This window comes from Venustampulla echinocandica, assembly GCF_003357145.1.
Source record: "Venustampulla echinocandica strain BP 5553 chromosome Unknown scaffold_3, whole genome shotgun sequence".
In the NCBI taxonomy this organism is placed as follows: Eukaryota; Fungi; Ascomycota; class Leotiomycetes; order Helotiales; family Pleuroascaceae; genus Venustampulla; species Venustampulla echinocandica.
The window spans coordinates 839,731-853,571 of NW_022474208.1; the positions used below are offsets into that span (position 1 = coordinate 839,731).

Consider the following 13,841-nt stretch of genomic DNA (forward strand, 5'->3'; position numbering starts at 1 on the left):
GGTAATTAGAATGGGATCTCTGTTATCAGATTAGCTCAACGGCCACCTCCCCTATGTTTAACTGAAACTGAAATTTGGTCTTTTTATGTTTGCTTTATTCAGCTATTACAATCATTCATCTCTTAAACCCCCTTTCCCCAACTTCTTTCCCAATCAGCCCTCACGCTATTCATAGTCACTACATTCATAGTCTCCACTCTACCAAATCACTTGACTCTCATTCCTCATCGCCCACTCCCTGATAAATCAACCCGTTACACATGATACGTCACCCTAATCATAGGGCTCAATATCCCATCCCCACCAAGTCCTTGGTCTCCTTCTATAACAACCCCTTCTTTCTCCGGCTTCTCGGAAGTTCTGATGATAGCTGCGGCACTTGTGCCTGCGATTCCAGCAGCGATAGCACCCCATCCACTGCTCTTGATCTTGGTTTCTTTCTCGGACGCAGCATCGCGATTTTCATTGCCCTTGCCATGGTTATTTCCCCCCTCCTCCCTACCCTCCATATGAGGCGACCCTTTAATCGCTTCCGGTGGTCCTTCGGCTTCCTGGGTTACCTCATCCGACTTCCATGGGACTTTATCCATTCTATACCACGCCGTGATATTCTTAGAGTAGCCATCCCCTACCCCGTCGCATTCAAACTCATCCTCGACCTTATATCTCGTATCAGCTCGCAAGAGGCCTGCCAATTCTGGCCTAGTGGCGCACATCCCCAAAGCTGTATAGCCGTTATCGTTTCTTACATGGACATCCACCTTTTCTTCTTGTAGCAGCAATTTTAGCACCTGGAGCTGTCCATACTGTGCTGCTATGTGTAGAGGTGTACGCTGGCATAAATCTTTCGCATTCACGTCCACTCGCAGCTGGCGTGCCTTCTTGCTTTTTCGACGGCTGGCCTTATGAGCGTAGCCGAGCAGTATACGCGCTAGCTCCAAGGAGCCGTTGAAAGCTGCATGGTGAAGCAAAGTACGGCCCTCTTTGTCTCGAACATCAAGATCAAGATCCAGGGGAATTGGGAGATCAAGGGCCTCATTAAATCCATTCCGTGTAGCGAGCACGATTCCTGGGATACCTTGGTGATTGCAAGTTACCAGCGCCGAGCCATCTTCCGAGATCTCCTGCAAGACATCAATGAAGCCATAGGAGCAAGCTATCAGTGAAACGCTCGGTTTCAGGGGCTGCAACCCTCCAACATGCGCAATGATCTCCGCCCAACGATTATACATAGGCTCCGCGTCGAGAATTTGCTGCTGATGGGCAGTTGTCGGTATGAAAATCATTGGGGCAGGATGAATGGTCGGCAAGCTCGCCAATTTTGACTCGTTAAACAGCGCGGTCGTCCACTGCTGAAACGCAGGGTTCTCTCCATCATCTTCTAAAAATTCCCAGAATAGCTCATTGAGGGTGCTGGATTCATTAGTGCGGAATTTCTTCGCGGCTTCGCAGTGCGTCGCCCAATATATGGAGGCGTAGCGTTGGAAGCGCTTGATGGCTTCTCTAGGCTCTAGTGTGGGTGCTAAGTCGGCCATCAGGTATTCGTCTGCGAGGCCGAAGTAATCGGCATTGGGAGCGTCGTACGGACTTTTCGTAGCATTCGCATCCTCCCCTTCTTCTCCGAATAGGGAAGAGGCGGTTTTATGAGCCTCTATAGTTTCGCGGTATACGCGATCTGCATCTTCTTGAATCAAATCTCTTTCTGCCATATTATTTCTCGCTGTTGGATCAACTTCACTTGCTTCTTCTTTTCTGGCGTCATCGTCGACATCCGACTCCTCGTCCTCATCCTCGTCCTCATCCTCATCCTCATCACTCGCCTCTACTTCCTCAACATCAACATCATACTCTCTCTGCTCTGCCACAAGCCTCGCCGTGTTCTTGAAATACAGCAAGCAAGTATAGGCAGCAGCAGCATGAGTCTCCTCCGGTGAGTAAATCAACCTCCCATCCACCTCCTTAACCTCTAAATACTCCCTCACCGACAAATGCGCAAGCTGCACAACGCCTCTCGGATCAACGGTGAAGAAATTACTACATATAGCGACAATCAAATCTGTCTTGACTTTATCCTCTCCATCAACACACACCGCAGCACCCAGTTCCCAGATTTTAAGAGGTCGAGCAGCACATAGGACCCACTTGAGCGCTTTTTCTGCGACGCGGCGACTATGTGGTCCTTGCGTGTTGCGGGCGTAGATGAGATCGTAGGTTTCTCGGAGGGAGTCGAGGACCTCTTGGCCGGATCCATGCTCGAGTTGATTGAGACGGTCTTCAAAGTCTTTGCGGTATTTGATGCGCCATTCTGAGTTAATAAGGAGGTCGAGTTGGAGTTCGACCCAACGGAACATTCCCTGAGCTCTCTTGGCCAAGATGTTGGTCATACGCTCAGCTAGCTCGTCTGTGATGACTTTCTTGTTTCGCCTCTCCTTTCGATTTAACTCTTGGGTGATGTACTCCCTGATATCATCTGATGTCTTGGAGACTTCGCATTGTACTGTTGGTATCCTATGGAAGACACTTGATATTTCAACGTCTAGTCGACTTGTCAAGAAGACTTTGAGCTTGGGAAAATTCTTCCAAACGTCATAGAGAGATCTCAGCAGCTCCATAGGGGCACTGCATTCGTCAATTCCGTCAATCACAATGAGGGTCTTCCCTCGTAGTGTCATTAACTTGACCAATAAATCCTCACACTGGCTGATAGTGAGCCGACTGCCAGTGACGTAGTGCTTGGCTTCTCTCTGATACCAGTCTCTGATGACGGGATACACATCATCACCATCAATAGTGGAAGCGAATTGAGCCACAAGACTTCGGAAGATGGCTGTTGGATTATTCGGCACTTCTCCCGTGGCGCGGCAATAGAAGAACCCAACGCTTGGATTTTCACCCGACTTAATCAACTCATTGATGACAATAGAAGCAATACTCGTTTTTCCAGTTCCAACAGAGCCTTGCAACCAGAAGCTCCCATGAACCGAGGCTGTCCAGCTCTTAAAATCCGAGCCATGCAAGAACCACTGGCCTGAATTCCAATATCTTTCTCCCAGACTAGTTCGTGCTCGCTCATGCTCTATCCCAACTCGAACCTCTGATATCCATTCGATCATGGCTTTGATGTCTTTCTGTTTCTTCTCCCAGCCAGCTTCGAGCTTCTTGACGATCGCACTAATGTCCTCGATCTCTTTCCATTTCTGTTGGATGTCCAAGATATTATCGCTGATGGAGCTGATTCCGCTTGTCATATTCGACGTTCCTGCCATTGATGCCATAGCTAGACATTCTGTGTCGCATTTCTTTATCTTCGAGAGTAGCTCCGTCCAATCGACGGATTTGACAATATTCGATACCGTTCTGGCCACCGTTGGCCTGTGAAAATGGAGAGCAGCTTTGACCTGGAAGAGTAGCACACTCGAATATACATTGGTAATGCACTTCTCAAAGGCGACATTACTCTCCGAGCAGGGACTTACTTCACAGCTCTGCACATAAACATCCTCAATGGCAATGTACTTCCCAATAATGGTAGATATATCCTCAATCCCATTAAGGACATCCTGATGCTGCGTCGAATCATTCAGAATGAGCGTAAGCATCGCACAAACTCCCGCCCAAGGGATCCCAGCGCTGTCCGCTTATTAGTATATATTCTCAACTGATGATCCAAAGGCCAAGAAGCCGAACTCTCAAGACATGTTGCAAGAGCTCAGCTATTGGATTCGTAAAATCAAGAGGACAATATACTAACTGAATAGGATCAATCTGCGCAATTGCATCCCCCAAAGCCGAGAAAGTTTGCACGAACTTCACAATTCTCTCTGCTTGGTCTCGAATGACAATGCTTTTCTTATCCCATTGCAGGACCCATTGCTTTTGCTTCATGACACTGATTTGTTTTTGTACATTTGCTTCCATTTTCTGAGGGAAGCTTGCATTCTTTGCTTTGCTGGGAGAGTTTTCGTCTAAGATGGCTTCGTACTTAATGAAAAGCTCCTTGTGCTTCTCATTGCCAGACACTTGAGTATACGTCTTCTCCCACAACCCAGCACTGTACATTGACACCTTAGGGTCAAGAATTCGGGGCACGGCTTCTTCATCTTTGAATCCTGCCTTTTGAGTACGAGAGGAGCCTTTCGCTGTCTTGCGAGTGTCAACCGCTGGTGCTGACAGAATTGCAACAGTTGGCGCTTTTAGGTCTTCTTTTTTATTGGCAAGTGCTTGGAGACCAGACATCCGTCCAGGTTTGGGCTGCTCAGTGTCCTTGATATCAGAGAAGGAAGCATCCTTCACATCTGAAGCCAGTGGATCCTCAGCCTTCCCCTCAGGCAGGCCTGGGTGGGCCCCATCTTTGGGCTTTAAGCTCTGGGATAAATCTGCCGTCTCAGTTGTCTGGACTATCGTAACACTCTGAGTAGTATTCTCATGAGATTTAGTGTAAGGCGGGGGAGGAGGTTCGGACGTTGCAGTCGCTTCCTTCAACCTGCGGGTCGCCCCGTGCGGGAAAGCTTGGTCGGAACTGGGCCCCACTGCTGCTAGCTTCAAGGTTTGGCCTGGTTGCGAGGCCTCTTCCTTCCCAAAGACCTTCGACAGCCATCTCGACCTCTTCCGAGGCTTTTGGGAGTTCATAATCTCTTAGTGTCTTGCATAAGCCTAGGCTCTCCAAGCTGACGGACGTTGAAATCTTGGCCAAGAAGCTGAGCCACTCATTGGTCTGCCGAACTAAACCCGAAATGGATGGTCCTCACCGGCCTTTAGTACTTGATATTGTTCACTGGGAAAGTTTTTGAGGTATAAAAGAAAGATCAACTTGCCATGACACTTAGAAATATAATACCGAACCCGGAATTAGAGCAAGAGGATTGAATGTGTGATCACGTGATCATTGCTGTTTCTGATCCTCTGTCCTCCCTCAAAACGTCGAAACGTAGTTGGTATAACCGGTCACAGGAGCTGGGATAGCCCCTAACAAGGGCCAAACAGGGTCTGGCTATAAGTTATTTGAAACTTAATTTGGAATCGATATAATTTTGTTATTACTTGGACTTTCGTCTTAAATTTGATGGGTATTTTTAATAGGAACTTAAAGTGTGTTATATTAATATAAACTAACTTGAACTTAGTATCTCTCTCTTATACTGAAATAATAATAATAATAAAGGAGTATAATCTACTCCGCTTCATCCTTCTGTCACGCAAGAAGACCACTATATTCTTTACGTTGTCGATGTGACTGGTCCCATATCCAGTCCCCCCACCTCCTATTTCGAAAGGTCCTATCACTGTCATCTAATTTTCCTATGGCACATGCATTCCGACCACCGTCTTTGCCCCGCAAAGCCTGTTAATCTATGTGTTAACATTTTCTATCTCCCCCTCTTTCCCCTTCGAACCTCTCGGTAGTCTGTCCTTTGCTCTATCTTCCCACAAACGCAGCAACAAAGCATGGTAGTTTCGAACTAACTCCCCGATATACTGCGATGGTGTCTGACTATACCATCTTTCCGTCTCTTCAGGTGTATATTTATTGTCTGGATGTAACCCATACAACAATGCGAATTCTAGCTTTAAGCCTACACGAAATGCTGAATTCACATATTCTTCTTTGGATTCAACACACATTGGCAAACGTCAGTTCTATTCATCGTTCGTGTGAATAAAAAACAAAGAATATTATATACCAAAGTCTTCTGCTTCATCGAAGTCCCATTCCTGGCCCCTACCAAGAAGAAAGATGGTGCAAAGATGGTTAACCAGGATTGATTCTGGCGTGTCTGATTATATTGGTTATTTTCTAGAGCCTTCAGATAATCTTGAGCAGTTTTCCCTATATACAAATTAGTACGTGATCTTTATTATATATAATACCCTGCTTGATTGCTTACATAGGCCCCGTTCGATTGGCATTGATGCCCGATCCTCCTTCCAAAACACATGCTCTACCACTGGACCAATCGTGAATCGCTCTTCGACCTCCATTTTCAGTTCCAGAGGAAGACTACTACTACTAGATATTTCTGCTTTCTCGCATCCAGGGAATGAATCTCTTGCAAAGTAAACGTTGCCATACCTAACTAGGCTACTAGAATTCTAGAGTACTGTCCTGGAACTAACCGTGTAAAGGCTACCGAGAGTAGCTTGTTCTCAATAGCCACTAGGGCATCGATGATTCTATCTTTCGATTCAAGCCCTATATCCTTCCATATATCTGCTACCGATATTCCAGGAGCCTCTTCCATGATAGTATATTAAGTTTGGACGGGATTATAGGTCACCGCACTCCAGGCGTAGATTCTAGGGACCAGTATATTTAGAATAGCTCTAGCCTAGGATAGCGATATTTTAGAATTTGCTTCTCCAATTGAGTTTGGGGGGTGACTGACAAACTCCATGGTTGCAACCTCAGAAGCGGTAGTCTTGAATGCTGGGCCAGCATTGGGAAATTGGATGCGTGCAATCGCAATGGAACCATTTTTTATCACCAATTTAAAGACCCTGTTGTACCCAGCTTCACCTAGCTTGATCCTTGAGACGCAAGACTTTACACTAATGCTCTCGGCTGCAATGCGTTTGAGTTCTTCAACGTCGAACCTCTTATATCTCTCACGAAGCTCCTTCTCTTCATCCCACATCCCACCTCCCACTAGTATAACGGAATAACTGTTCGTATTGCTGTGGTTTGGAATCTGTGGACATCTTCCGAGACAATCTGGACCAGAAGGAACATAGCATCTTAGTATGGAATTGAGACCTGCGACTCGATGTGTAGATGGTAATGTGTGCAGAGCGTGGTCGGCGAAACATTCCCCCCTTAATAGATAAGGGCTTGCTTCGACATAATCAGAGCTTAAATGATCAGGAATTTACGTCCGTCGTGCCCATTTCCGCCACCCACACCTGCAGATAAGGCGAGGACTTATACTGTAGCAAAACAAGTCATGTACATTTACATGATATAAGTATCAAGCCAAAGGATGTGCGCGCTTTGCAGTAGTTCATCGGCAGGTGAAAAACGGAAGTTTGCAAGCGCATGTGAAGTAACCAGCAGCTCGTATCCTGCCTTCGCGAATATCTAACAGAATACTCTCCCGCGGCCTTGGGGTATTATACAGCCGCGTTGACGCAGGCCGAGTGGATATTGAATCATCTATACCTCTCGTAGAGCATACTGTCAGGAATAAACCTGGTTCACCGACTTGAAATGATGCACATTCTCGAGTATTTATTAGCATGTTGTGTTTGGAATTAGTTACTCGAGCGAGTCTCATCCCCCTCCGACCACACTTCGCAAAAGCCGTCCTCGACACACTAGTTGCTCAGCTTCTGAGAGGGGGATCAAGTAGACACACGACGAAATTGACTAGCGAATACTCGAGGTGAATTATTGGAATAGGTGCGAGTGATTTGCTTTATATAGCCCCTCGAACTAGCTCCTGGTGCTAGTATCCCGCTTTTAGATTCACCCGTCACGATCCTATCAAAATACTAAGAGCACTAAGAATTTGCGGGCGTAGCTTATTACTCCGCCGAGCGGAGATACTAATACGCCCAAGTATACATCAATATCGGTCTATTAAATATAAATTTCCACTCTCTATCAAATTTGTTAAAAGGGAGAGACGTTGTCTTCGAATCTGATCTAAAATCTCGAAATATGACGACTCCGTATGCCCATTTCACCCTTTTCGATGACTCGAACTACTCGTACGCTCCTCCTTGGACTCTAGTGATATCTTCTTCGGACGGTTAATAAAGCCTTGGTCGGTTTCCAGCTCTCTCTCCAAGCTGATCTCATCAATCCACAGAAGGGAACAGCCCAATGCAATTGCGGCTAGCACACACATGACCGCCCAAACCATCTGAAGACTCTTGATGTATGCTGCCACGGCCACTGCTTTCATAGGAGCATGTTCTTCATGGCTGCTCCATGATTTTACAACTTGCACGAAACTACTGGCATCGCGGGACCAGTCTTCTGCATATTCCGAATATCCCGTCGTCAAAATACTTTCCTTGAAAGCATTCTGAAATATGGCTCCCGAAGCGGCGACTCCCAGGGTTTGTCCGAAGGCGCGGAAGAACGAGTACATGGCACCGGCGAACGGGAGGTCAGGATTGGACACAGTAGCCTGTGCTGCGAAACCTTGTGCAGAGAATAGCATGCCCGTTCCGAAGCCACCTACAAGTGAGAGGAACACGAAGCATGCGGTGCTTGTCGACTCCTTCAAGATAATAAGGAGACCCATACCTAGGGTTGTAAGGAACCAACCGATCCACTACATTTAGATTAGCCCGTTTTCTGGTGAAAGATACAGCCAGCACATACGATCGAGGGCCTATACCGACCGGTTTTAGTAATCACAATTCCGACCACGATAGCCGCTGGACATATTGTGAATGTAAATGGGAATAGTGCTACACCCGACGTGATGGCACTATAGTTTTTAACTACTTCGAAGTAAAGAGGCATATAATAGAGTATGCTCCATACTATGATTCCGTGGAGAACTGTTCCGATATAGGCAACAACAGCTGTGGGGGTATTGAAAAGGGTCCGGCGAATGAGTGGTTCCGAGGAGACATATATAGAGTAGACGATAAAACTAGCCAAACCAACAAGTCCGAGAACCAGTGGTACCAGCGTTCGCCAGCTTGACCAGCTATACATAACCCCACCCTGCATCTATTGTTAGTTTAATATCAAGGCTTTCGCGGGGAAATGACCCACCCATGTCAATGGAATTAGGAAACTCGTAGCTGCAGCTACAAATATGAATGAGCCGAGCCAGTCGAATTTCCTCAATCTTGTCCAAGCTGAGCCTCCAAGAGAGTTGAGTCGAAGACAAATGGGTATACCCAGCGCAGCAATTGCGCAGAAAGGTAAATTAAGCCAAAAGATCCCTAGTAAATGGCAGCAAGTTAGTAGTTGCTTGGCCAAGAACATGAATAGCCGCAAACAACTCAAGGGATATATTAGGGGGGTTATGTCTTGCCCGGCAGCCTCGTAAGCAAATCACAAAAAGAAGGGGTTAAACTTACATCTCCATGTCGTCTTTTCTGCGAAAGCCCCTCCGATCACAGGCCCAACAACACTACCGATTGCCCATTGTAAAGATATCACTGAGAACCATTTCCCTCTCTCCCTCAATGTAACCATGTCGGAAACTACGACGTAGGTGAGGCTAACCAGTCCACCGCCTCCAATACCCTGAACGCATCTTCCCATGAGCAAGTATGCGATATGCTTGGCTGCAGATGCAATTATAGTTCCAACAGTAAAGAGCACCAAGGCGGTAAGCAACACCGATCTCCGTCCAATTATATGTGAAAAAGACGCCCAGGAGGGCTGAAAGACGGTCGAGGTTAGCAAGAAAGAAGTTCCACACCAGAAGGCTTGAATAGCCGTGGTGCCTTTCAAGTCAGTGGCAATGGTCTGTTATGAGCATTGAGGATCAGCAGATATTCAAGCGTAGTAGTGGGTGGCTTACTGGTAATGCCACCGAAAGGATAGTAGCGTCTATTGCGCATATGAAGTTTAGAAGGGCCAGACATGCGAAGGTCCCATAGAATCGCCAGCTCCGCTTCTGTGTCGTCGTTTGTCCCTCTACGTCCCTCGCCGTACACCTCTCGATATCTTTATTCTCCATTTCAAAGTTCTAGCCTGGTGAGAGTAATGGATGATGATATCGATTGATCTGCGCAATGGTGAAACTTATTTCCGGTGTATTGATTGACGCTCACCGCGGTGGTGTGAGTGGGTAATATTTTAGCTTGCGGTTGTATTAGCTGCGTAGCCAGACGCAAGGTATGGAGGATATGTGACTCAGTAAACGTGAGATGCTCGCTCACAGATTTATTCACTCAATGAGATGACGTCGGTGGGTGAAGTGATATCCTGAATCGAATCCGTTCGTAATCAAGACCCAAGGAAAGATGGTAGGAAGAAGAACAAGCTGAATACAAGGTAGATTAATGGTATGATACATATCACGTCAATGATGGATTACCTCGAGCTGCAGCCAAGGCTAACTCCGGGGACTCAATAGAATGGCACATAAACTAAAGCATGGCCTAGAACGACACTCAAATATTGAATACTTGAAGAAGAATTGGATCCAACCCATGGACAAAAAACACTTCGTAAGAGTTACATGATTGGAGTTCTGAACTATAGTCATATACTCCTCAAAAACACGACCTTTTAGTAAAGAATACATCTACACTCTACCCGAAATTGGACCGTCGGTCTGGATTTTAATGTCCTTTGCGCTCAAGTACGATTGTGTTGTATCAGACTCCCGGTTCCTGTCAATGACCCTAGATGCGTCGTAAACAGTAGCTGATCTGCATCTCAACAAGCCTAACAATTTTTTGGTGGTACTAAGCGCAGGAGAGTTTGGTAAATATCGGAACAACGGCATATTACTTCGTAGTTGACTGCTGGACAGTAGCCGCCCTTCTAATCTAGAACAGACGTAGCTACGATATGTTCTCCATCTCAACAGCCATATCGATAGTAATTATTCTTCGAAGACTTCGGATACTCCACTCTCAGTGTTTTGACAAGATACGATCGATGCCATCTGGCTGTTAACATTCCGATGCGTAGCATTTGTATATCCGGACGACGTTGGTCTAACGGTCGGGGAATCCTTGGGTGTAACATAGCAGACCCGAGACTCCAGTGGGCAGAGCTCGGGGGTGTAGGAATAACAAAATGGACACCTCAGCATCATTTGGAATAGCTACCAATCTGTTAGCAAGAATCTGGTCAAGCAGGAGTTTCTTGGGGGTTCGCAGTAATATTTTTGATTCAGAGACGCGCTGCGATACTAGGTATATGATGAAAGTGGGAGTCCGGTGTTGGAGGAAAAGTCGTAGCTGCATAGGATTTTACGAATTCTCCTTGTTGCTTAACATTATCGATTAGCCTCCTATTCTAACCTAAGACGTTCAATGCCCATTTAAAATGGACGAGTATCCCCCATATCACCCGCTATACTCTTCTAAGAGAGAGATACGCCTACGACGAGTTCCAGATCACTCTGTTTCATCCTCAACCCTCTTCATGAGCCCAATAATTAGCTCCTGTCTTCTCAGTGAGACGACTGATTAGAGCATCCTCAAATACTTGGGCTCTCTTCTCAGGAGTTGTTGTGCCATTTCCAGTGGAATTCCCATATCCCTGATATGTCCCCAAACTCGGTGGCAAATCAGCAACCTGTGTCCCCCAAGAACTTTCCGCACTTCCAAGCGTTAGGACGAGTTCCTTCCCTTCAGTAAAGAAAGAGTGGTCGATCCAGTTCTTTGTGTATGGCTCTCCATCCAAGGTAGCCGATTGGATATATATGTTCTTATAGCTTGGGTCGAAATTAATGTTTCGGATTGTCGCGGACTTGTTTGTTACGGGAGAAGTTATAGTGGCACGTTCGAAAAATGGCGGTGTTATGAGGTATACGTTTTGACCCGGATTGGGGAATAAGCCAATCATTGAAAAGGCGACGAATGATCCCATAGCACCGCTATCATCGTTGCCTGGGAGTCCATCGTGGGTGATGTTGAAAAAGGCGGGAATATAAAAATGCGATCTCTTTGCAGAAAGAGCAGGGCGACCTGCATAATGGTATTGGAAGACAGTCAGAAATGCTGGCTCATTGCCGATGTACGTGATTTTATTGTCGTGGAGGTAATCCAGGCGTTTCACAAATGCATCTGGGCCTCCGAATTTTGTAATTAAAGTTGCTTGGTCGTGAGGAACAAAACTGGTCGCTGAAGTCAGTGGCCGGTCCCTCCGATGGCAAACTTGCCATCGGCATAAGTAATGGAACACGGGCTTACAATGAATACTCCCAAATACTACTCTCAAAGGTTTCTCCAGCAGTTCTCTGTAGCGAGCAGACGCTGTTTGGATTAGTGTCAATATTGCTGCAGGTGAGGGGATCTTGAAATCCGAAGGTTTTGTTCAGGTATCTCGGTTGAGGGAAGCCAGTGAATCCCGAATCTTTGCCCCCAACGTTTCCTCCTTTTTGATCGGGTTTGAAAATATTCTGCCAATTTCCACTTCGAGATGTATACTTTTCCACATGGCTGTCTCTGCCACCAAGCCCGGCAGCAATCTGCGAAATGGCAAAGTCGTTATAGCTGTACTCGAGCGTGCGAGATACGCTTCTTGTCATGGTCCCGGTACCTTTGTAGTCAAAGTCTTCAACTGGAATATAACCCACAGATTTCCATGAATCAAGGCCTCCTCGTCCCTCCACAGACCAAAAATAAGGTTCAACTTCTGCATCTTTGACAACGGCTTGGTAGCCAGTTTCCCAGTCGATTCCGTCCGAAAGACCCTTGATATAGGCATCGGCCAGCACGTTATCGGCATTCGAGCCACCCTGCGTGTATCCCTTGCACAAACTCATTCGGCAGTCTGGCAACCAGCCTAAATGGCGATATGTATCAATTAGGGATCGAACCTGCCGAGTAATAGTGACTGGATCCAGGACTGTCAAAAACGGCATCTGCGAGCGGAATAAGTCCCATATACTTGATAATATTAGTCCCAATTCGAATGGTTATGGCGGCTACTCACCAGTAGAATGAATCGAAATATGGCTCTGAGCTTTCCCATAAGGGATTCTCCCCGGTATAGTCTTGGGGATTGACCATGGTTCTATAAATCCCGGAATAAAAGTTTGTCAGGATGGATGAGTCAATTCCATCAGTGGAAACCCTAATGGGATTGATCTTATCCCTCCACATACTATTCGCTGTTTTTTGAGTGGCAGCAAAGTCGAAAGAAGGGATCTCCGATTCGGCATTTGAGCAGGCCTGTTTACTGCTTTTATAGCTGACCCCGACTCTCGCTAGGATGCCATCACTCCCTGGTGATTTAAATCGAACAAAGGCACCGCCTGGAAGAGGATAGCCATTGATAGATCTTGCCAGTGTCAAATTTTTTACATCCGCGCTTGCTCGAGTATTAACAAAAATACCATTGTCTCTAATGGGGGCTCCTTGGAAGTCGGCACAGAAGTACAGAACGAAGTTCCCTATCCCGAAACTTGGGAGGAATCGAGCATTACCAGTCATCCGTCCGGTTGCTTCATCCACGGTGACGGTCCCATTATCTTGCCTTGAATCCTGGAGATCCGTTAGATCCATGAGTAGCAGCGGGCTCGAGCTATCAGCAAGCTCGGATGGAAACTTGAATCGGAACAGCGATGTATGCTGGGCGGTGGTCATATCTACATGAACTCCGCTGCTCAATTGAAGTCCAAAATATCCCGGGGAGGCTTTGACAGAGTTCTCTACATATTTGATTTTCCTTGCGGCTTTCGGGTATTTGCACCCATTCACATCATCTCCAGGGCAGCTCGCATAGGGGAATAACGCAAAATTACCCAGCGAAGGGCTTCCTCCAGTTCCTGAATCATGCAGACTCGAGAACCCCGATACGTTGTCGCCTTCCGTCGTGAACCCTCCTTGGTTGGAACCGGAATCGGTATCAGCAACGGCCTTGGCCATTCCTTGAGTTTGTGAGAATATATCCACTTGGCTGGGTGGACATATTTACCATATGGGAGAGTGGCTCCCGGGAAGACATTCCCTGCTGCTTGTCAGAATAATTTACTCACGATGGAAAATCATATCGCTACAAACCTCCCTTGGCACTTCCAATCAATTGATCAACGTAATCAAGGACATCGTAACTCGTCGAATTTGTTGGGTTGGTAGAGTTTTGTGCCCGGGTTCCAGAAAGAGAGAACACAAGCGCCAAAAGCGAGAAGTGGCGATTTATTCCCATCTTGATAGGCGTTCACGATCAGGAAAAGGGGGGACGAGACAAA

The 13,841-nt window shown here is 46.6% G+C and overlaps 4 protein-coding genes across 4 annotated transcripts; all 4 read right to left on the reverse strand.

Moving 5' to 3' along the window:
- Positions 1–254: 254 nt before the first annotated feature.
- On the reverse strand, positions 255–4,629 carry BP5553_05902 (Uncharacterized protein; the record flags this gene model as incomplete). The annotated part of the gene is made up of 3 exons (XM_032014525.1): positions 255–3,398; positions 3,477–3,630; positions 3,752–4,629. The coding sequence occupies 3 exons, from the start codon at positions 4,627–4,629 to the stop codon at positions 255–257; spliced, it is 4,176 nt and encodes a 1,391-aa protein (XP_031869206.1).
- A 938-nt stretch (positions 4,630–5,567) lies between these two features.
- On the reverse strand, positions 5,568–6,239 carry BP5553_05903 (uncharacterized protein; the record flags this gene model as incomplete). Its single annotated transcript, XM_032014526.1, has 4 exons — positions 5,568–5,573; positions 5,682–5,827; positions 5,886–6,079; positions 6,115–6,239. 4 exons carry the CDS (start codon positions 6,237–6,239, stop codon positions 5,568–5,570), a joined length of 471 nt encoding a protein of 156 aa, XP_031869207.1.
- Positions 6,240–7,676: 1,437 nt separating this feature from the next.
- BP5553_05904 (MFS general substrate transporter) lies at positions 7,677–9,647 on the reverse strand (the record flags this gene model as incomplete). The annotated part of the gene is made up of 5 exons (XM_032014527.1): positions 7,677–8,276; positions 8,327–8,677; positions 8,729–8,901; positions 9,040–9,433; positions 9,489–9,647. The coding sequence occupies 5 exons, from the start codon at positions 9,645–9,647 to the stop codon at positions 7,677–7,679; spliced, it is 1,677 nt and encodes a 558-aa protein (XP_031869208.1).
- Positions 9,648–11,056: 1,409 nt separating this feature from the next.
- On the reverse strand, positions 11,057–13,798 carry BP5553_05905 (Six-hairpin glycosidase; the record flags this gene model as incomplete). The annotated part of the gene is made up of 5 exons (XM_032014528.1): positions 11,057–11,762; positions 11,839–12,537; positions 12,584–13,520; positions 13,568–13,600; positions 13,654–13,798. 5 exons carry the CDS (start codon positions 13,796–13,798, stop codon positions 11,057–11,059), a joined length of 2,520 nt encoding a protein of 839 aa, XP_031869209.1.
- Between the last annotated feature and the right edge of the window lie 43 nt (positions 13,799–13,841).